This window comes from Dunckerocampus dactyliophorus, chromosome 11, assembly GCF_027744805.1.
Source record: "Dunckerocampus dactyliophorus isolate RoL2022-P2 chromosome 11, RoL_Ddac_1.1, whole genome shotgun sequence".
NCBI classification, from domain to species: Eukaryota; Metazoa; Chordata; class Actinopteri; order Syngnathiformes; family Syngnathidae; genus Dunckerocampus; species Dunckerocampus dactyliophorus.
The window spans coordinates 27,377,420-27,401,054 of record NC_072829.1 but is presented as its reverse complement, the minus strand read 5'-3'; the positions used below and the strand labels follow the sequence as shown (position 1 = coordinate 27,401,054).

At 42.6% G+C, this 23,635-nt stretch overlaps 4 protein-coding genes across 4 annotated transcripts in view; all 4 read right to left on the bottom strand.

Annotated features, from left to right (window-relative positions):
* LOC129189689 (protocadherin beta-16-like) overlaps nucleotides 1–23,635 on the bottom strand; it is a 91,159-nt gene that overhangs the window by 15,477 nt on the left and 52,047 nt on the right. The window lies entirely within an intron of this gene.
* Nucleotides 12,332–14,791, bottom strand: LOC129189688 (protocadherin beta-16-like). The gene has a single exon (XM_054791644.1). The coding sequence runs from the start codon at nucleotides 14,789–14,791 to the stop codon at nucleotides 12,347–12,349; it is 2,445 nt and encodes an 814-aa protein (XP_054647619.1). The 3' UTR covers nucleotides 12,332–12,346.
* LOC129189691 (protocadherin beta-16-like) lies at nucleotides 14,790–19,125 on the bottom strand. The gene is made up of 2 exons (XM_054791648.1): nucleotides 16,154–19,125; nucleotides 14,790–14,817 (listed from the first exon to the last, which is right to left on the bottom strand). The coding sequence occupies exons 1-2, from the start codon at nucleotides 18,554–18,556 to the stop codon at nucleotides 14,797–14,799; spliced, it is 2,424 nt and encodes an 807-aa protein (XP_054647623.1). The 5' UTR covers nucleotides 18,557–19,125; the 3' UTR covers nucleotides 14,790–14,796.
* On the bottom strand, nucleotides 17,011–23,109 carry LOC129189696 (protocadherin beta-16-like). The gene is made up of 2 exons (XM_054791653.1): nucleotides 19,738–23,109; nucleotides 17,011–17,151 (listed from the first exon to the last, which is right to left on the bottom strand). The coding sequence occupies exons 1-2, from the start codon at nucleotides 22,123–22,125 to the stop codon at nucleotides 17,149–17,151; spliced, it is 2,391 nt and encodes a 796-aa protein (XP_054647628.1). The 5' UTR covers nucleotides 22,126–23,109; the 3' UTR covers nucleotides 17,011–17,148.

Sequence of the window (23,635 nt, the reverse complement as noted above, 5' to 3'; positions counted from 1 at the left end):
AAACCTAAATCCTTAGCTATGTTACCGATGAAGGATCCTTTGGTCATCTCCTCTGGAATGGAGTAGCTGACATGTCCGAGCACCGAAACGAGGCAGAGCACGAAAAAAAAGAGCAGCACTTGAAGTCTCATTGTTCAACAATGCGCATCCGCCGAAGCTACAATTGCAGTATCTCCTCCCGTTTGCACCGCAAGCAGTAATACAACAAATCAAAGCGCGGATGGAATCAAATTGGTGACGAATATATTCCAGTGTAATATTCCAAAAGTGTTCTTTCATCTAGCGTCGACCGTGTGCTACGGATCGATGTCCTTTTGGGACTGAGAGCTTCGAGAGGATGAATTTGTATAAATGTACAATCTACATTTAAGACACGGGGTAACAGCGGCCCGTAGAGTTCACATCGTGCAACTGCACGTAGTAAAAACAAAAACATAACCACAATATTGAGTGACAAAGCTGTTGACAAAAATGAAAATCATTATATTATCCCAGGACAAAGTGTTAGTTTCAGTCATGGCAGAAAATTAAGTAAAACGTGATGAAAAAAAGTAATAATTTATATAATTTATATTATAAATTTATAAATTATAACACTTTAGAAAAAGAACCATGAATCTACAGCCTATTTCATAAAATTTTAAAAACACACTTTCTGGGTGTTGAGTGAAGAAAAAGTGTGTTGTCTCTGTCCAGAGTGCTGAAAGAGCTGTAGTCTGCAGTTGGTTCTCAACGAAACAGAAAATACAAATACAGTTTGAAACATGCTAACCTCAAGAGGAGAGTCAGGTTCATCCAGGATGCTCTTTTCACTGTGTATCTTCTGCATGGTTCCTGTAGAACTGGGGTCCATTACCAGCACGTTGTGACTAGCAGCTCTGTCCAACTTAAAGTCACTTTTTCTGGAGTCAGTGGTCCTGCACACCTCGTAATTGTACACGTGTGGGAGAGTCCCTGTCCCCAATGTGTCTGAGTAACGTGGTGGATAATATGGAATGACAGGGAGGTTGGAGTGGTACAGGATGCGAGACTGTCTCCACCTGTACACTTTGACCGATATGATAAGCAGCAAGCAGGTGATGAAGAGGAAGGAGACCACAGCCAAAGCCAAGACTAAGTAAAAAGTCAGCTTGTCATTGTACTCCTTGTCATGCATGCTAAAGTCAGTGAACTCTGACAGTACTTCAGGGAAGCTGTCTGCCACCGCCACGTTAACAATGACTGTAGCTGAACGAGAGGGCTGCCCGTTGTCCTCCACTAGAACAGTCAGTCTTTGCTTGACAGCATCTTTATCAGTGACTTGGCGGACAGTTCTTATTTCTCCATTGTGTAGGCCCACTTCAAACAGCGCCCTGTCTGTGGCTTTGTGCACTTTATAGGAGAGCCAGGCGTTCTGTCCAGAGTCCACATCAACAGCCACCACTTTAGTCACCAGATAGCCCACATCTGCTGAACGAGGCACCATTTCAGCCAGCACCGAGCCACCTGTCTGGACCGGATACAGGACCTGAGGCGCGTTGTCGTTCTGGTCCTGGATCAGGATGCGAATGGTCACGTTGCTGCTTAGAGGAGGGGAGCCTCCATCCTGAGCTCTGACGCGGAAGTGGAACTCTTTCAGGTGCTCGTAGTCAAAAGAGCGCACTGCATGGATGACTCCGCTATCAGCACTAACGGACACATATGAGGAGACTGGCACTCCGTTAACAGAGGAGTCCTCCAGGATGTAAGACAGACGAGCGTTCTGATTCCAGTCTGCGTCTCTGGCTTTCACTGTGAATATAGAGAGACCCGGTGTGTTGTTTTCTACAATGGAGGCCTCATATGAGCTCCTCTCAAAGACAGGTGCGTTGTCATTCACATCTGAGATGTGTAAGGTGAGAGTGACACTGCTGGAGAGGGAGGGTACTCCCTCATCAGAGCATGTCACTGTGATATTATACTCACTTGACCTCTCTCTGTCTAATTCACTGTCTGTCACTAAACTATAGAAATTATTAGACGTAGACTTTAATGTAAAATATAAATGATCACTTATGGAACAATACACTTTGCCATTCTCTGCAGAATCTGCATCATTAACGTTTATCATTGTGACAACGGTGCTAATATCAGCATCCTCCGAAATCACATTTGATTTGGACATGATGTGAATTACAGGTTTGTTGTCATTTGTGTCCAATACATCTACTTTTACTTTACACGAGCCACTTAGTCCTCCACCATCACTTGCTCGAATATCAATTTCAACATTTGCTGCCTTTTCATAATCCAGTTTTCCAACAAGAGTTACGTCGCCAGTGTTCCTGTTCACATCAAACAAGCCACGGGCGTGATCGAGGGAACTTGAAATGGAATATATTATTCTTCCATTTGTGCCGTGGTCAGCATCTGTAGCTCTTACTGTCACTACTGTTGTCCCTATGGGTTCGTTTTCTTTAACAGAAGCTTTATAAATACGCTGCGTGAAAACCGGAGCATTGTCATTAGCGTCTAACACCGTGACGTGGATCTGCATTGTCCCTGACAACTGCGGCTCTCCTCCATCTACTGCCGTGAGAACGAGGGACATATGATCATTTTTTTCTCTGTCCAGCGGCGTGTGCAACACCATCTCCACGTTTTTACTGGTATCGAGCTGGCTGTCTTTTAGTGAAAATGCGCTCGTTGGCGTCAAAAAATAGCTTTTTAAGCCATTTTCTCCAACGTCAAAATCAATAGCTTTATCTAAAATAAATGTTGCACCACTCGCCGTAAATTCGCTAATGTTGAAGTGGAGCTCACTTGTTTCAAATGTGGGATGATTATCATTTACGTCTCGTATTTCAATATTAATGCTATAAAATTCCATGGGGTTCTCTAAAATAATCTGACAATGCAAAGCACAAGGCGTCGTTTGCCCACAAAGAGCCTCTCTGTCTATCTTCTCTTTTATAATGAGGGCTCCTTGTTCTCGGTTTAAAGCGATGTATTCTGCACCATCTCTCGTAAAAACACGAGCCTTGCCCGATTTAAGCCTTTTCACATCCAAACCTAAATCTTGAGCTATGTTACCAACGAAGGAGCCTGGCGCCATTTCCTCAGGAATGGAATAGCTGACCTGGCCGTGCACAAAGCTGAGGGACAGAAGCGACATAAACAACAGTACTTGCCGTCTCATTGTGTCCGTTTTGCTGAGAATAACGACTCCTTGTGGTGTCCCCTCCAAAAATATATATAATCACAAATCCACAATTAATCCAGCGAGATTGAAAATAGAGTCCAATACCACCACATACTGTATGTAGACCGTGCAACGTCGACTGTGTCCGCTTTCTTTTTTTGTTGAAATGCACGGAGATGGGAGGCACAGTATTGTCCACTGCAGAACAGACACACAAAAGCCAAGAGCGTCCCTCAGAGTCCAAAGTTAAAATTACACCAACTATACGCATAGTCCACCACAAATATAAACCATAAGTAAAAGGAAGGATTTTACTTACATATCTTGTTATCAATGCTCAAACAGCAATCGGAGAACGCCAAATCAAATTAAAACTATATCCTTTCCGGGCTCACAGCTGTCTCTGTCCTTGGTACTGATGCACTAGATTCATAGAGATTTTTGTCTACTGATAACTGGTTTAAAGTTGAACCACATTCAAATTTTGAGTTTGTAACAGTACTATAGATCTCAACACAAAGCAAAACTATAACGTTTCAGCTTTAATTAAGGCGTAAGGCATTTATTGCATGTATTGCCAATGAAAAAGCAATGACATCTGAGCTAGCAACATTGTAAGAGTTAAAATAGTCAACACAGCTCTCAGTATGAGATGAACCACTGCACACTCCACCCACAACAAAAGACTAAACACGTACACTGTTAAAATGATACCTCTCTGACAGTGTCTATCAAAAGCGAGCACTGCGATCACTGTGAAGACAGAATTTTTGATGCAGCTCTTAGACTGGATTTTTGGTTTGTCAGCATCTGTTCATGCATGTTAATGCTGTGTAATAAGTCTTTTGTAAAATACTGTATTGTAAGTGTCTGGATTGGGACGATGTACGCATATAGTATTGTAAACAACTGCAGGATACCTGGTGGGATACGCTGTGGTCATCTACAACTATTAATGTCTAGTTACCACAGTCAAATGGGAACATTGACCGAAAAACACAAATAAAATGTAAGTGACAAACCTCTAGAGGAGAGTCAGGTTCATCCAGGATGTTCTTTTCACTGTGTATCTTCTGCATGGTTCCTGTATAACTGGGGTCCATTACCAGCACGTTGTGACTAGCAGCTCTGTCCAACTTAAAGTCACTTTTTCTGGAGTCAGTGGTCCTGCACACCTCGTAATTGTACACATGTGGTAGAGTCCCTGTCCCCAAAGTGTCTGAGTAACGTGGTGGATAATATGGAATGACTGGGAGGTTGGAGTGATACAGGATGCGAGACTGTCTCCACCTGTACACTTTGACTGATATGATAAGCAGCAAGCAGGTGATGAAGAGGAAGGAGACCACAGCCAAAGCCAAGACTAAGTAAAAAGTCAGCTTGTCATTGTACTCCTTGTCATGCATGCTAAAGTCAGTGAACTCTGACAGCACTTCAGGGAAGCTGTCTGCCACCGCCACGTTAACAATGACTGTAGCTGAACGAGAGGGCTGCCCGTTGTCCTCCACTAGAACAGTCAGTCTTTGCTTGACAGCATCTTTATCAGTCACTTGGCGGACAGTTCTTATTTCTCCATTGTGTAGGCCCACTTCAAACAGCGCCCTGTCTGTGGCTTTGTGCACTTTATAGGAGAGCCAGGAGTTCTGTCCAGAGTCCACATCAACAGCCACCACCTTAGTCACCAGATACCCCACATCTGCTGAACGAGGCACCATTTCAGCCAGCACTGAGCCACCCGTTTGGACCGGGTACAGGACCTGGGGGGCGTTGTCGTTCTGGTCTTGGATCAGGATGCGAATGCTCACGTTGCTGCCGAGAGGAGGGGAGCCTCCATCCTGAGCTCTTACGCGGAAGTGGAACTCTTTCAAGTGCTCGTAGTCAAAAGAGCGCACTGCATGGATGACTCCGCTATCAGCACTAACAGACACATATGAGGAGACTGGCACTCCGTTAACAGAGGAGTCCTCCAGGATGTAAGAGAGTCGCGCGTTCTGATTCCAATCTGTGTCTCTGGCTTTCACTGTGAATATAGAGAAACCTGGTGTGTTGTTTTCTACAATGGAGGCCTCATATGAGCTCCTCTCAAAGACAGGTGCGTTGTCATTCACATCTGAGATGTGTAAGGTGAGAGTGACACTGCTGGAGAGGGAGGGTACTCCCTCATCAGAGCATGTCACTGTGATATTATACTCACTTGACCTCTCTCTGTCTAATTCACTGTCTGTCACTAACCTATAGAAATTAGTATCTGTCGATTTAAGTATGAAGGGGATATTTTGATTTATTGCACACTCTACCTTTCCATTCTCACCGTCATCTTGGTCTTGAATGTTAATAATTGTTACAACTGTTTCACTTGGGACGTCCTCAGATATGACATTTGTCTTAGACATGACGTTGATCAACGGGCTGTTATCATTCACGTCGACAATGTCCACTATTACTTTGCAGCTGTCTGTCAATCCGCCATCGTCACTGGCGCGCACATTAATTTGATAGTTGCGTGCTTTTTCGTAGTCTACATTTCCAATCAGCGCGACCTCACCACTTAGCTCATTTATGTTGAACAAATGTCTCACATCGTCCATCGTGTTTCTGATTGAATATGTTATTTTACTATTGGCTCCATGATCGGCATCTGACGCGCTAACCACAGTCACGACGGTGCCTTTAGGAGTATTTTCTGCAACAGTAGCTTTGTAAACAGGCTTTGTGAACACGGGTGCGTTATCATTAACATCTAACACGGTTATGAGAATCTGCATTGTGCCAGACATCCGCGGCTCCCCTCCATCTACAGCCGTCAGCACAAGACGTAAATGCTCTTTTTTTTCTCTATCGAGAGCTTGCTTCAAAACCATCTCAACGCTTCTGGAGCCGTCTGCTTGATTATGTAACTTTAATGCAAAATTATCAGACGGTTCTAGCAGGTACGTTTGGAGATCATTAATGCCAACATCGAGATCCACAGCTCTCTCCAAATCAAATTTTGATCCTATCACTGCAGATTCGCTGATTTTGAATTTAATGTCACCCTTCTCAAAGGCTGGGGGGTTGTCGTTGATGTCGACAAGCTCCACTATTATTTTATAAAACTCGATGGGGTTCTCTAAAATAATCTGAAAGTGCAGCGCACAAGGCATCGACTGTGCGCAAAGGGCCTCTCTATCTATTCTTTCTTTGATGAGGAGAACGCCCCTGTCTTTATTCAGCTCGATGTATTGTTTACTGTCACCAAAATAAACCCGAGCATTGCGTGATTTTAGCCTCCCTACACCAATACCCAAATCCTCAGCTATATTTCCCACTAAGGAGCCTATTTGCATTTCCTCATGAATAGAATAGTTGATCTGTCCGAATGTAGCGCTGATGAACAGCAGAAGGGGGAAAAACACAACTTGCCGTTTCATTGTTCTCCTTGCATCACTTTCGAGACAGAAACACACCACTGTGCTGCCTAAAACGAATCCAAAAGACCATAAATCCCGACAAGAGCGATATGTTGTTATTATTCCTCAAAAATGTCACAAAATAGTCCTAGAGAGATATATGCTGCAGACCAAAGTATCTCTTCCTGTGGTTTGCCCTTTTTCTCTGTTGGCTGTCGTATTAAGAAGGGAGGCACGGCTGCTGTATCAGGGACATCACGGACTATAGCGTCCCTAAGAGTACAAAATGCGAAACTGCAGGACAAATAACAGAATACTCTGGCTTCATAACAAACGCAAAATATCATGCTCGGTAACTTAAGAGGCTGTTCAAAACGGTCTACAAACGCATCACTATGAGGTAACAGAAGTGTATGACTTCTCCCTTTACCTATGGCTTACTTTTTTAAAAATCTCTGTGCAATGGAGAAAATAACTACAGCAGTGGGGAGCAGTTCTTAGCTTAGTTGCTGAATGCATTCACATTGAAATTAATAAAGGCATATACTGTAGACTAAGACTATGGGTAAAAAAGGAACATGATAATTTAGGGTTTAGTAAATTGTCAAAGTGAAATTCAATATGCAGAAGTTATAAAACACAAAAGCACTGCGACACAATGGCGGAAAAGACATTCCTTAACATAAAAACAAACCAAAAAAAACCCCAAAATGTTACAACTCAGTCTCATATGACTAACCTCAAGATATAATAATGTTCATCCAAGGTGTTCTCTTTTTGGTAAGTAGCTAATGTATTTTTTTTTTTAGGATTAACTTCATTGAATGAAAAGATGCATACATACAGTACACCACATCACACCATTTTTTCCCCACTTTTAAAATGGCCACTTCACACACAGTCCATGTAAAAATGTTCCATCCATGAAACTAACCTCACTGGTGAAACAAAGCTGGCATAGGTCAGCAACAATATGCATTTACAGTGTCATAAGAACAGCAGTTGCCTGGTGGGATACATTGTAGTCATCTACAATCCTACTTGTAAGTAATAAAGGCAAATAGAAACATTTACTGCAGAACTCAAACATAACGCAAGTGACCAACCTCTAGAGGAGAGTCAGGTTCATCCAGGATGTTCTTTTCACTGTGTATCTTCTGCATGGTTCCTGTAGAACTGGGGTCCATTACCAGCACGTTGTGACTAGCAGCTCTGTCCAACTTAAAGTCACTTTTTCTGGAGTCAGTGGTCCTGCACACCTCGTAATTGTACACGTGTGGGAGAGTCCCTGTCCCCAAAGTGTCTGAGTAACGTGGTGGATAATATGGAATGACTGGGAGGCTGGAGTGGTACAGGATGCGAGACTGTCTCCACCTGTACACTTTGACTGATATGATAAGCAGCAAGCAGGTGATGAAGAGGAAGGAGACCACAGCCAAAGCCAAGACTAAGTAAAAAGTCAGCTTGTCATTGTACTCCTTGTCATGCATGCTAAAGTCAGTGAACTCTGACAGCACTTCAGGGAAGCTGTCTGCCACCGCCACGTTAACAATGACTGTAGCTGAACGAGAGGGCTGCCCGTTGTCCTCCACTAGAACAGTCAGTCTTTGCTTGACAGCATCTTTATCAGTCACTTGGCGGACAGTTCTTATTTCTCCATTGTGTAGGCCCACTTCAAACAGCGCCCTGTCTGTGGCTTTGTGCACTTTATAGGAGAGCCAGGAGTTCTGTCCTGAGTCCACATCAACAGCCACCACTTTAGTCACCAGATAGCCCACATCTGCTGAACGAGGCACCATTTCAGCCAACACTGAGCCACTCGTCTGGACTGGGTACAGGACCTGAGGAGCATTGTCGTTCTGGTCCTGGATCAGGATGCAAACGCTCACATTGCTGCTGAGAGGAGGGGAGCCTCCATCCTGAGCTCTGACACGGAAGTGGAACTCTTTCAGGTGCTCGTAGTCAAAAGAGCGCACTGCATGGATGACTCCACTATCCGCACTAACGGACACATATGAGGAGACTGGCACTCCGTTAACAGAGGAGTCCTCTAGGATGTAAGAGAGACGAGCGTTCTGGTTCCAGTCCGCATCTCTGGCTTTCACTGTGAATATAGAAAGACCTGGTGTGTTGTTTTCTACAATGGAGGCCTCATATGAGCTCCTCTCAAAGACAGGCGCATTGTCATTCACATCTGAGATGTGTAAGGTGAGAGTGACACTGCTGGAGAGGGAGGGTACTCCCTCATCAGAGCATGTCACTGTGATATTATACTGAGATGCTGATTCTCTATCCAAAGCTACCTCTGTCACTAAGCTGTAAAATCCATTCACAGTGTTTTCTATTTTAAATGGAATATCTTCATTAATTTTACACTTGACCTCTCCATTGCTACCAGAGTCAGGGTCATTAACACTTAACATAGTAACAACAGTGTTCTCTGCAGAGTCTTCAGAAATGGAATCTGATTTAGAGAGTATTTTCATTTGAGGACTGTTGTCATTAACATCAATGATGTCAATCAGGATCTTACTTGAATCAGACAGTCCTCCATTGTCTACTGCTTCTATATCTATTTGTAACACTTTAGCTCGCTCATAGTCAATGTCACCAGTTAAAATAACCTCTCCAGTTGCACTATTGATCTGAAATAGGTCTGATAATCTTAGCTTGTTTTTTGATATGACATATAATATTTGCCCATTAGAGCCACTGTCTTTATCAGATGCACTAACAGTTATTACACTTGTTCCTTTGGGTGAGTTTTCCCCAATAGTTGTCTTATATAAAGATTTAGTAAACACGGGAGCGTTATCATTTGCATCTAACACATGCACATTAATCTGCATTGTTCCTGACCTGCGTGGTTGTCCGCCATCAAAGGCTGTTAGTAACAATGAAATCTGCTCCTGCTGCTCTCTATCCAGAGGCTTCTGTAGTATCATCTCCACATTTTTACTTCCATCTGCTTGATTTGCTAATTTAAGATGAAAATGATCAGTTGGGCTGAGCGAGTAGCTCTGCAGACCATTTGCACCACTATCAGCGTCGATGGCTTTCTCCAGCACAAATTTAGAGCCGATGAATGCCGACTCGCTGATTTCAAAGCGTTTGCTGCTAGATTCGAAGCTGGGGGCATTGTCGTTTATGTCTGTAATTTCGATAGTAATACGAAACAATTCCATGGGATTTTCCAAAATCATCTGCAAATGCAAAGCACAGAGCGTCGTCTCACCGCACAGCGTCTCTCTGTCTATCCTCTCCTTCACAAGGAGGAGCCCCCTTTCTTTCTCCAGCTCGATGTATTCCGCACTGTCTCCAGAATGAATACGAGCTCGACCTGATTTGAGCCTTTTCAGGTCCAAACCTAAATCCTGAGCCACGTTAGACACCAAAGATCCTTTCTCCATTTCCTCCGGGATCGAATAGCTGACTTGGCCGAGCACGGAAGGGCTCGACATGAGCAAGATGAAGGGCAGCACTTGACGCGTCATCGTCTTAAAATCCATATTTCACCGAGTTTCCAGTTGTAATACTGTTCATATAAATCCCACTCAAATTATCAGGAGCGACCACAGTCGTCCATGTCCGTGCTTTGCGAAGAGAGGCTCGAAATGACTGCTTTATTGTGTAAAACGTCATTCTGTAAAGGGAGGGACTGACTGAAGCCCTGTCGAAGACTGCCACACTCTGGCCAATAGCGGCCCTCTCTGCTCTGCATATGAAATCCAAGGCCCATACAGTAAGCCACAGGTGAAAAACCCATTCAATTAATTATGTAAACATCACAACATGTCATTAAAAAATGACAAATTCTGTATATACAATTACGAATTAATAAATTTATAGGGAAAGGGTTCAGGTAGTCATGGGTTCAAATGCATAAACCTGCGTGGAGAAAATGTCATTAAAATATATGTATTTTATTTTATTTTTTAAAAAGCATAACAGATGTGTATTTACAGATACATCAATAATTGAGGACTATACTTAATGTCACGAGTAATATAACCTGAATAAATAAGCCAACACTGACAATCAAGAACAAATATGCAAAAGAAAGTGGAATGCATGAAAACGTGTTTTAAGTGTACAATAGCTATTTCTGGATGTTTCCATTTGGATTTTTTGCTTTGTGAAAGCAGGGTTTAACCAAACGAAATTAAAGTTATTTAAAAAAACCCTATACTATTATTATTATTATTATTATTATTATTATTATTATTATTATTATTATTATATTATTAATATTTGTATTATCAGAGAGTAGTCTTGTCACGATACCATAATTTCAGTTGTCGATACGAATACCTGTGAAATTCTACACTTCTCAATACTTAATTCAATACCACAATGCAAATAAAAATAAAACCCATGTATTTTTAAATTCACTATTTTATTGAAAACTCTTCTAAATTGTCAAGTATTTAATATCACTGTCCTTCAACATCCTTTGTACATAATTTAAATTGCAGGACTTGCTGCCAAGTGGACAGCAGTTGCACCTTCCAGTGGCCTATATATAAAAACAAACAATACTGTGCTTATAAATGGTCATAAATAACAACAGTCCACTGCTTTAATTACAAAAAAAGAACAGCAGTACTTTATAGAATTCTATATAACTGAAGACTAAACACTACTGCTGTTCTTTATTTTTCCTTTTCCATTTTTGGGTTGGCACCGTGTTCATTTCACTGAGTGACAAGCTAACTGCAAGTTCAGCTGGTTATTGCCAGCTGAATTAAAGAGCCGCTTCCCCTAGGCAAGCTAAAGTGCCTCCCCCCATTTCCCCATGGGGGCATGGGCCACGCATACTTGATGTCAAGTAGGATGCCACAAAATAGGGGAAGGAGGTATGCAGGCCCGCAGGCCGCAAGTTTGAGGTCCCTTTACTATGCACATGACAATAAAACTCTCTTGATCTTGATCTTGATCTTGATCTTCTTTACAGTGTAAAAGAAAAGTATGTTTTCGTTCAAATAGACTGTCAGAGAGCATCTCATAATTTCACATATGACGGTATTGTTCGATTATTAGTTAACCATCTCTGTTCACTTGAGGGAGCAAGCAAGTATTAGAAACCTGCGCCTACAAGCACAGTAAGCTGGTTCTCAAGCCCAAAATAACAGATTTATATTTGGGTCATGTATAATGTGACACAAGTGGAACTGAAACTTACTCAATCATGAATTCTTTAAACAAGTTAGGGTGCCTGTCTTTGAGATGTTTCACCTGCTTCAAAGTGTTTGCTCTTTTGGTTGGAAAACTTCGGAGGCAATGTTTGCACGTCGGTTTTTATGACTTTATAATTGGTTCTCCTCGAATGTAAAGTATCTCCACAGGTGACTCCTACTAACTGAACAATAAAATGTTTTCATTCTGACCTGCTCAATCCATATTTTTAAAACAGCAGGTGTTCTTCTGCACTGATTTCACATGTCTAGAGCAGGCCTCAGTTCTGCCAAAAATAGACATGCTCGCTGAGGTAATAGTTGTATATTCGGGACAGATTGTACCAAAAAAAAGCAAACATTGGTGCAGCATTGGTGCATTTTTAACACATTTGCGTGTTGGCATTGACTTAGTACCAAAGTATGGGTTCTTAGGACAACCAAATTTAGAAAGTATTTTAGAGTTTTCTGTGACCCCAAAAATATGGTCATTTTAGGTTTAGGAAGCAAAGAGTAAGCAAGTGCTGATTCAACGGATATGAAAAGACACAAACATTTCCTTTGCTACAAAACACTGGGGAGGACAAACAAACAAACCAGTGTGAAAGTTTCATAAAAGAAAATTATCTCAAGTGACCAACCTCAAGAGGAGAGTCCGGTTCATCCAGGATGTTCTTTTCACTGTGTATCTTCTGCATGGTCCCTGTAGAACTGGGGTCCATTACCAGCACGTTGTGACTAGCAGCTCTGTCCATCTTAAAGTCACTTTTTCTGGAGTCAGTAGTCCTGCACACCTCGTAATTGTACACGTGTGGGAGAGTCCCTGTCCCCAAAGTGTCTGAGTAACGTGGTGGATAATATGGAATGACTGGGAGGTTGGAGTGGTACAGGATGCGAGACTGTCTCCACCTGTACACTTTGACTGATATGATAAGCAGCAAGCAGCTGATGAAGAGGAAGGAGACCACAGCCAAAGCCAAGACTAAGTAAAAAGTCAGCTTGTCATTGTACTCCTTGTCCTGCATGCTAAAGTCAGTGAACTCTGACAGCACTTCAGGGAAGCTGTCTGCCACCGCCACGTTAACAATGACTGTAGCTGAACGAGAGGGCTGCCCGTTGTCCTCCACTAGAACAGTCAGTCTTTGCTTGACAGCATCTTTATCAGTGACTTGGCGGACAGTTCTTATTTCTCCATTGTGTAGGCCCACTTCAAACAGCGCCCTGTCTGTGGCTTTGTGCACTTTATAGGAGAGCCAGGCGTTCTGTCCAGAGTCCACATCAACAGCCACCACTTTAGTCACCAGATAGCCCACATCTGCTGAACGAGGCACCATTTCAGCCAGCACCGAAGCGCCTGTCTGGACCGGATACAGGACCTGAGGTGCGTTGTCGTTCTGGTCCTGGATCAGGATGCGAACGCTCACGTTGCTGCTGAGAGGAGGGGAGCCTCCATCCTGAGCTCTCACGTGCAAGTGGAACTCTTTCAGGTGCTCGTAGTCAAAAGAGCGCACTGCATGGATGACTCCACTATCAGCACTAACGGACACATATGAGGAGACTGGCACTCCGTTAACAGAGGAGTCCTCCAGGATGTAAGAGAGATGAGCATTCTGGTTCCAGTCAGCATCTCTGGCTTTCACTGTGAATATAGAGAGACCTGGTGTGTTGTTTTCTACAATGGAGGCCTCATATGAGCTCCTCTCAAAGACAGGTGCATTGTCATTCACATCTGAGATGTGTAAGGTGAGGGTGACACTGCTGGAAAGGGAGGGTACTCCCTCATCAGAACATGTCACTGTGATATTATACTCACTTGACCTCTCTCTGTCTAATTCACTGTCTGTCACTAAACTATAGAAATTATTTGATGTGGTTTTGATTGCAAATGGTATATTTTCACCTATCACACAGTTGACTTGACCATTAGCATCAGAATCAGGGTCACTAACACTCATTAAAGCTATGACAGTTTTGACGGGGGCGTCTTCTGGCACAGAGCCAGATGATGAAATCATATTTACAATGGGGCTGTTGTCATTTACATCAATGACATCAATAACAATTTTACTGGAATCAGACAACCCCCCTTGATCAATAGCTTCTATGTCAATGTGATGTGATTTCTCTTTTTCATAATCTACTGCGCCCTTCAGGATGACGTCACCCTCATCATTAATATGGAATAACTTGGACACAGTGTCCATGCTGCTCCCTATCACATACACCACTTCTCCGTTTGTTCCCTTATCTGCATCTGAAGCGCTCACTTTAGTAATGAGTGTTCCTATGGCGGAGTTCTCCGTGATGCTTGCCTTGTACACAGCCTTGCTGAATACTGGCGCATTGTCATTCGCATCAAGAACAGTGATTTGGATCTGCATGGTTCCAGTCAGCTGTGGTTCTCCGCCATCCTCGGCCGTCAAAACTAAAGACACGTGCTCCTGTTTCTCTCTATCTAGCGGCTTTTGTAATACCATGTCCACCTTTTTACTGCCATCTGACTGACTGTGTAGTTTAAGCACAAAGCAATCACTGGGCTTCAGTGTGTACCGCTGAAGACCATTCAGTCCTATATCAGGGTCAAACGCTTTCTCCAGCATGAATTTAGAGCCCACCACGGCAGATTCGCTGATTTCAAACCTCCTCTCGTCTTTTTGGAAGAGTGGTGCATTGTCGTTAATGTCCGTAATTTCCACAGTAATGGGGAATAATTCTAGTGGATTTTCAAGTGTAATTTGAAAATGTAAAGCGCAGGGCGTCGTCTGCCTGCACAAAAATTCTCGGTCTATTTTTTCTTTGACGAGGAGGACTCCTCGTTCTCTGTTCAGCTCGATATACTGAGCGCTGTCTCCCGTGTAAATGCGAGCTTTGCCCGCCCTCAGCCTCTTGACGTCTAAGCCCAAATCTCGGGCTATGTTGCCGATTAAAGATCCTTTTGCCATTTCCTCCGGAATGGAGTAGGTGACCTGCCCTATTACGGAGCTGAGGCAGAAGATGGAGATTAACAATACTTGCCGTCTCATTGTCCTGGCTGATTCCACTGCTGCACAGCTGATACGGCCTTTCATCCCCTTTACGTAACCGAATCCACCAACTATAAAGAAATTACAAGGCAGCAGTGCTATTTCATCCAAAGATGAGTGTAAAATTTAGATCCAGAGTGGGAAATATCCATGCACAATGCGTTCCTTCTTCGACTGACACCGTGTTTCATCAACCGTATTGGGAAGGACTGTGACAAAAGCACCAAATAAAAAGGCAACCTGCAAAGCACGAGCCAACAGCGTCCCGAAGAGTTCAATCTGTGCAAGTGCAGCCAAAAAAAATAATAATTTAAAAGCCACACAAATTGAAATGCACCCAGAGACAGACTTAAAATAATAAAACAAACCCTTCCACTCTTACAAATGTAATATAGTTACTAAAATACGAGCTAACATACGCTATAAATTGCAGATTTAGCTAGGTAATGCTAAAATTTGGATACAGGACTCAAAAGCAGTAGCAAACAATGACAAAAAAGTTAAAGGCAAAGAGTGAATTCCAACTGTGGACCAGTGACGACAATGTCGCTATCCGTGGTGCTGAATCACTTTGTCACATCAACAACAAGCCTCAATCTTACACAAAGAGCTGCTCTGTGCTGTCACACACATATTATGCCAAATAACTAACCTCTAAATAAGACTACTTGCACGTAAAATACGACTGTTATACTATAAAAAAATGAAATTACTTGGTCTAAATATACTGTAAATTTGCAGGAAGATTAAAGCAAGAAGACAACAACAGATTAAAAGGATGAAGTATGTTACTCTTCATGGTGCTGACACAAGATCTTATATAATGTATTAACAACGTGATAACAGCAAAGAGCTACCTCAAAAACCTTAACACGCCGCACAGACATTATACTGAAGTCAAGAGCCAAGCACCGAAAACATAAATAATGTTTTGAGGTAATTAATCATTGACAGTAAAGGTATATTAAGATTAATACATTCATGCCAAACTCAGGTGGGTCCATTAAACTATGAATTATGCCGATTACAATGTAGCTTTTAGCTTTTTGGTGTATAATGTTGATACCTACAGATGAGACAAATAACAAGAGAGCCTAACAGGACTTTGTGGATCGTAAGTATCCATTGATCATCAGATGCCATGACAGCATGTACATAGAGGCCTATGGCCTTGTTTGGAAAAGAATATCTGTAGAGAAATTTACATTTCTGGTGCTATATTGACAATAATGTAATATTTTTCATGACAGATTGCTGTAAGTATTCAGAAAGCAATGCTATGCATGTACAGTTTTGTAAGAGAACTGGATGATGCCCAGTGGGATATGTGGTGGTCGTCTACAACAATGCAATATGGGCAAATAGACGCATTTCCTGCAGTAATCAAATAAAGTGCAAGTGACCAACCTCTAGAGGAGAGTCAGGTTCATCAAGGATGTTCTTTTCACTGTGTATCTTCTGCATGGTTCCTGTAGAACTGGGGTCCATTACCAGCACGTTGTGACTAACAGCTCTGTCCAACTTAAAGTCACTTTTTCTGGAGTCAGTGGTCCTGCACACCTCGTAATTGTACACGTGTGGGAGAGTCCCTGTCCCCAAAGTGTCTGAGTAACGTGGTGGATAATATGGAATGACTGGGAGGCTGGAGTGGTACAGGATGCGAGACTGTCTCCACCTGTACACTTTGACTGATATGATAAGCAGCAAGCAGGTGATGAAGAGGAAGGAGACCACAGCCAAAGCCAAGACTAAGTAAAAAGTCAGCTTGTCATTGTACTCCTTGTCATGCATGCTAAAGTCAGTGAACTCTGACAGCACTTCAGGGAAGCTGTCTGCCACCGCCACGTTAACAATGACTGTAGCTGAACGAGAGGGCTGCCCGTTGTCCTCCACTAGAACAGTCAGTCTTTGCTTGACAGCATCTTTATCAGTCACTTGGCGGACAGTTCTTATTTCTCCATTGTGTAGGCCCACTTCAAACAGCGCCCTGTCTGTGGCTTTGTGCACTTTATAGGAGAGCCAGGCGTTCTGTCCAGAGTCCACATCAACAGCCACCACTTTAGTCACCAGATAGCCCACATCTGCTGAACGAGGCACCATTTCAGCCAGCACCGAAGCGCCTGTCTGGACCGGATACAGGACCTGAGGTGCATTGTCGTTCTGGTCCTGGATCAGGATGCGAACGCTCACGTTGCTGTTGAGAGGAGGAGAGCCTCCATCCTGAGCTCTGACACGGAAGTGGAACTCTTTCAGGTGCTCATAGTCAAAAGAGCGCACTGCATGGATGACTCCACTATCAGCACTAACAGACACATATGAGGAGACTGGCACTCCGTTAACAGAGGAGTCCTCCAGGATGTAAGAGAGACGAGCGTTCTGGTTCCAGTCCGCATCTCTGGCTTTCACTGTGAATATAGAGAGACCTGGTGTGTTGTTTTCTACAATGGAGGCCTCATATGAGCTCCTCTCAAAGACAGGCGTGTTGTCATTCACATCTGAGATGTGTAAGGTGAGAGTGACACTGCTGGAGAGGGAGGGTACTCCCTCATCAGAGCATGTCACTGTGATATTATACTGAGATGCTGATTCTCTATCCAAAGCTACCTCTGTCACTAAGCTGTAAAATCCATTCACAGTGTTTTCTATTTTAAATGGAATATCTTCATTAATTTTACACTTGACCTCTCCATTGCTACCAGAGTCAGGGTCATTAACACTTAACATAGTAACAACAGTGTTCTCTGCAGAGTCTTCAGAAATGGAATCTGATTTAGAGAGTATTTTCATTTGAGGACTGTTGTCATTAACATCAATGATGTCAATCAGGATCTTACTTGAATCAGACAGTCCTCCATTGTCTACTGCTTCTATATCTATTTGTAACACTTTAGCTCGCTCATAGTCAATGTCACCAGTTAAAATAACCTCTCCAGTTGCACTATTGATCTGAAATACATCGGGTAATCTGAGCGTATTTTGAGATATTAAATAAGATATTTGCCCATTAGAACCACTGTCTTTGTCAGATGCAGTTACAGTTATTACACTTGTTCCTTTGGGTGAACTTTCACTAATAGTTGCCTTATATGAAGCCTTGCTAAACACGGGAGCGTTATCATTTACATCTAACACATGCACATTAATCTGCATTGTTCCTGACCTGCGTGGTTGTCCGCCATCAAAGGCTGTTAACAACAATGAAATCTGCTCCTGCTGCTCTCTATCTAGAGGCTTCTGCAGTATCATCTCCACTTTTTTACTCCCATCTGCTTGATTTGCTAATTTAAGATTAAAATTATCTGTCGGACTGAGCGAGTAGCTCTGCAGAGCATTTGCACCACTATCAGCGTCGATGGCTTTCTCCAGCACAAATTTAGAGCCGATGATGGCCGACTCGCTGATTTCAAAGCGTTTGCTGCTGGACGCAAAAGTGGGGGCATTGTCGTTTATGTCTGTAATTTCGATAGTAATACGAAACAATTCCATGGGATTTTCCAAAATCATCTGCAAATGCAAAGCACAGAGCGTCGTCTCACCGCACAGCGTCTCTCTGTCTATCCTCTCCTTCACAAGGAGGAGCCCCCTTTCTTTCTCCAGCTCGATGTATTCCGCACTGTCTCCAGAATGAATACGAGCTCGACCTGATTTGAGCCTTTTCAGGTCCAAACCTAAATCCTGAGCCACGTTAGACACCAAAGATCCTTTCTCCATTTCCTCCGGGATCGAATAGGTGACTTGGCCGAGCACGGAACGGGTCGACATGAGCAAGATGAACGGCAGCACTTGACGCATCATAGTTTTAAAATCCATATTTCACCGATTTTCCAGTTGAAATAATATTCAAATAAATCCCACCAAGAGACAACGGCCGTCCATGTCCATGGTTAGCGAAGAAATGACTGCTCTATGGTGTAAAACGCCGTTGTGTAAGAGGGAGGGACTGACTGAAGCCCTGTCGAAGACTGCCACACTCTGGCCAATAGCGGCCCTTTCTGCTCGCACATAACAGTCAAGGCCCCAGTAGGCCTATCCGTGGAAACGTCACAATACGTCTAAAGAAAAATTAAAAACATATATAATAATTAATAGATTTTATGAGGGGCGAAGTTCAGGTATTTATGGTTTCATATAGTCTACATAATTTGAATAGAGAAAATAAAATTCAACTATGTATTTAAAAAAAAATAGCAGATCACACCTGGATAATATGGGATTATATTTAAAATCGCGAGCTACATATTTTGAATAAATAGGACCAACACTGTCAATCAAGAAAAACATTACAAAACGAATAAAATAGGTGTTGTAAATATGCAATAGCTATTAGACTTTTCTAGATGTTGATGTTTGTATTTTATTTACTTTGTGAAAGTACAATTAAATCTAACGAAATTGAACATACACTTTTTAAAAACACAAATGTTTATATTATTATGTTGTTGTTATTAGTAGTAGTCCAACGAGTATGAGTATTTTTGTATTTTTACACTAGCATTTTAAAAATATAATCACCATATATTTTTTTCTCAACATTTTGTATTTTGGTAATTATATTTGGTCATCTCCAATTCTAGATAAAACAAATATGCAATTTATTATGAATTGCTTAATTTATAATATTACCTTATAATAACAATACAAATACAAGTTGTTAATAATAATAATTGCTTTACCATTACAATTATTATATCTACAAGATTTGTATATTTATTATTTGCATATTATATTTTAATTATATTTATGTAATAGTTATAACAATTGATTATTATTATTATTTTATTGGAAAGTACATTTTTACATTTTCTTTGTAAAAAAAATATAATTTTAGGTTTAATAAGCAAAGAGGAAGCTAATGCTGGTACAACAAATGCTTAAAGACACAAAAATACAATTCTGAGATACAGCATATTGCACAGGACCTTGTTCCTTGACCAAAAAAAAAACAAAAAACGTGAAAGCTTTGGAACAGAAAAATCTTTCAAATGACTAACCTCTAGAGGAGAGTCAAGTTCATCCAGGATGTTCTTTTCACTGTGTATCTTCTGCATGGTTCCTGTAGAACTGGGGTCCATTACCAGCACGTTGTGACTAGCAGCTCTGTCCACCTTGAAGTTACTTTTTCTGGAGTCAGTAGTCCTGCACACCTCGTAATTGTACACATGTGGGAGAGTCCCTGTTCCCAAAGTGTCTGAGTAACGTGGTGGATAATATGGAATGACAGGGAGGCTGGAGTGGTACAGGATGCGAGACTGTCTCCACCTGTACACTTTGACTGATATGATAAGCAGCAAGCAGGTGATGAAGAGGAAGGAGACCACAGCCAAAGCCAAGACTAAGTAAAAAGTCAGCTTGTCATTGTACTCCTTGTCATGCATGCTAAAGTCAGTGAACTCTGACAGCACTTCAGGGAAGCTGTCTGCCACCGCCACGTTAACAATGACTGTAGCTGAACGAGAGGGCTGCCCGTTGTCCTCCACTAGAACAGTCAGTCTTTGCTTGACAGCATCTTTATCAGTGACTTGGCGGACAGTTCTTATTTCTCCATTGTGTAGGCCCACTTCAAACAGCGCCCTGTCTGTGGCTTTGTGCACTTTATAGGAGAGCCAGGCGTTCTGTCCAGAGTCCACATCAACAGCCACCACTTTAGTCACCAGATAGCCCACATCTGCTGAACGAGGCACCATTTCAGCCAGCACCGAGCCACCTGTCTGGACCGGATACAGGACCTGAGGTGCATTGTCGTTCTGGTCTTGGATCAGGATGCGGACACTCACGTTGCTGCTGAGAGGAGGGGAGCCTCCATCCTGAGCTCTGATATGAAAGTGGAAGTCTTTCAGGTGCTCGTAGTCAAAAGAGCGCACTGCATGGATGACTCCGCTATCAGCACTAACAGACACATATGAGGAGACTGGCACTCCGTTATAAGAGGAGTCCTCCAGGATGTAAGAGAGTCGAGCGTTCTGGTTCCAATCTGCGTCTCTGGCTTTTACTGTGAATATAGAGAGACCTGGTGTGTTGTTTTCTACAATGGAGGCCTCATATGAGCTCCTCTCAAAGACAGGCGCGTTGTCATTCACATCTGAAATGCGTAAGGTGAGAGTGTCGCTGCTGGAGAGGGAGGGTACTCCTTCATCAGAGCATGTCACTGTGATATTATACTCACTTGACCTCTCTCTGTCTAAATCTACCTCTGTGACCAAAGTATAAAATCCATTTAATGACGACTCTATTTTAAAGGGAGTGTTATCATCTATGACACACTCTACTTTCCCGTTATTTTCCGAGTCCGGATCGCTCACACTTAACATTGCTAGAACAGTGTTAGGGGGCGAGTCCTCTAATATGGTGTCAGATTTAGAAACGATATTTATGTGAGGGCTGTTATCGTTCATATCGATGACGTCAACCACAACTTTGGTAGAATCAGAGAGACCTCCCGTGTCGACCACCTCTACGTCCATTTGATAGGATGTCGCCTTTTCATAATCAATGCCACCTATCAGGGTGATTACCCCCGTTTGGGCGTTAATGTTAAAAATATCGGCTAAAAAGCGTTTGCTGGGAGATATCAAATATGACACATTTCCATTTGCGCCGATGTCTTTATCAGATGCTCTCACAGTCGTTACGCTGGTGCCCTTGGCGGCATTTTCAAGTATTTTTGCTGTATAAATACGTTTTTCAAACGTAGGTGCGTTATCATTGGCGTCAAGCACATTAATTAATATATGCACGGTGCCTGAGAGCTGCGGCTCGCCTCCATCTGTAGCAGTTAATAAAAGCCTTATGTAACTCTGCTTTTCTCTATCGAGAGGCATCTGCAGCACCATTTCTACTTTCTTACTTCCGTCGGCCTCATTTTCTAATTTTAAGGCAAAGTTGTCAGCCGGGGTGAGTGTGTATTGCTGTAAGCCATTCATGCCTATGTCCAAATCGATCGCTTTCTCTAATATAAATTTGGATCCTACTATGGCGGACTCGCTTATTTCAAACCGCTTTTCAGCGTTGGTAAAACTGGGCGTGTTGTCGTTTATGTCCGTGATCTCCACCGTAACGCGAAAAAGCTCCATTGGATTCTCCAGAATGACCTGGAAATGCATAGCACACGGAGTGCTCTCTCCACACAAAGCTTCCCTGTCTATCCTCTCTTGGACAACGAGGACTCCTCTCTCTTTATTCAGGCCGATGTGCGCCACACTGCGGCCGGTATATACGCGAGCCTTACCGGATGTCAGCCTCTTGAGATCTACACCTAAATCATGCACTATGTTACCAACAACAGAGCCTTTGGACATTTCTTCAGGGATGGAATAGCTGACCTGGCCGAGCACACGGCGAAGGCACAGAGCCGAGAGGAACAACAATACTTGCCGTCTCATTGTTCAGTCCGAGGGTCGTTTTTTTTCCTTCAGCAATTAAAATCCAACAATCCCTATGCAATTAATGCACATATGCGTTGAAAAAAAGACAGCGCTGCAAAATATATTCAATAAAATCCAATCAGTCCTCACTGTTCGCCTCACGAGCAACTACTGTTCAATGGCCAACGCAGGACAGCACAAAGAACAGAAAAAAACATCCCCCATTTAAACGTCATCAGATATACCAACAGCGACGCTGTGAGATGAAAAATAGAAACTACAACAGGAAGCCAAAAAAAACGCACCCATAAATCAGCATGTTATTGTATACATAAATATATGTTATGGTATACATAATAAAGCAGAACTGAGGTTAAAAGTATGAATATTTATAAGAAATAAAACAATAAAATGTATAGACATAATTCTAAACTTATTCTGTGACAAATACATGAATTGCAGCCATCAAAGTGTTACAACTTTAAGCTTAAAAGGTAAAACAGTACACACACGGACACTTCAACTACACTGTCCATGGTGCTGAATCGTCAATTTATGGTAAACTGTTGCAAAGACATAACATGACATCGAATATGTTGTTTTTTAACTTCTAAGGATATTGTGCTCCATCTGGTATATCCACCCATCCATTTTCTATACTGCTTATCCTCACTAGGGTCGAGAATGCTGGGGCCTACCCCAGCTGACTTTGGGCGAGAGACAGTGCTGGTCGCCAGCTAATCACAGGGCACATATAGACAAACAATCATTCATACTCACATTCATACCTATGGACCATTTAGAGTCTCCAATGAACCTAACATGCATGTTTTTGGAATGTGGGAGGAAGCCGGAGAAAACCCACGCACAGGGGGAATAAAGTATTACAAACACTCGGAGGATGCCTGGTGCAGTGTGTTGTGCTTATCTACAATCATAACTTTCTAAGTAATAAAAGGCAAATATAAATATTGACAGAAAAGCTCAAATAGAGAACAAATGGCCAACCTCTAGAGGAGAGTCAGGCTCATCCAGGATGTTCTTTTCATTGTGTATCTTCTGCATGGTTCCTGTAGAACTGGGGTCCATTACCAGCACATTGTGACTAGCAGCTCTGTCCATCTTAAAGTCACTTTTTCTGGAGTCAGTGGTCCTGCACACCTCGTAATTGTACACGTGTGGGAGAGTCCCTGTCCCCAAAGTGTCTGAGTAACGTGGTGGATAATATGGAATGACAGGGAGGTTGGAGTGGTACAGGATGCGAGACTGTCTCCACCTGTACACTTTGACTGATATGATAAGCAGCAAGCAGGTGATGAAGAGGAAGGAGACCACAGCCAAAGCCAAGACTAAGTAAAAAGTCAGCTTGTCATTGTACTCCTTGTCATGCATGCTAAAGTCAGTGAACTCTGACAGCACTTCAGGGAAGCTGTCTGCCACCGCCACGTTAACAATGACTGTAGCTGAACGAGAGGGCTGCCCGTTGTCCTCCACTAGAACAGTCAGTCTTTGCTTGACAGCATCTTTA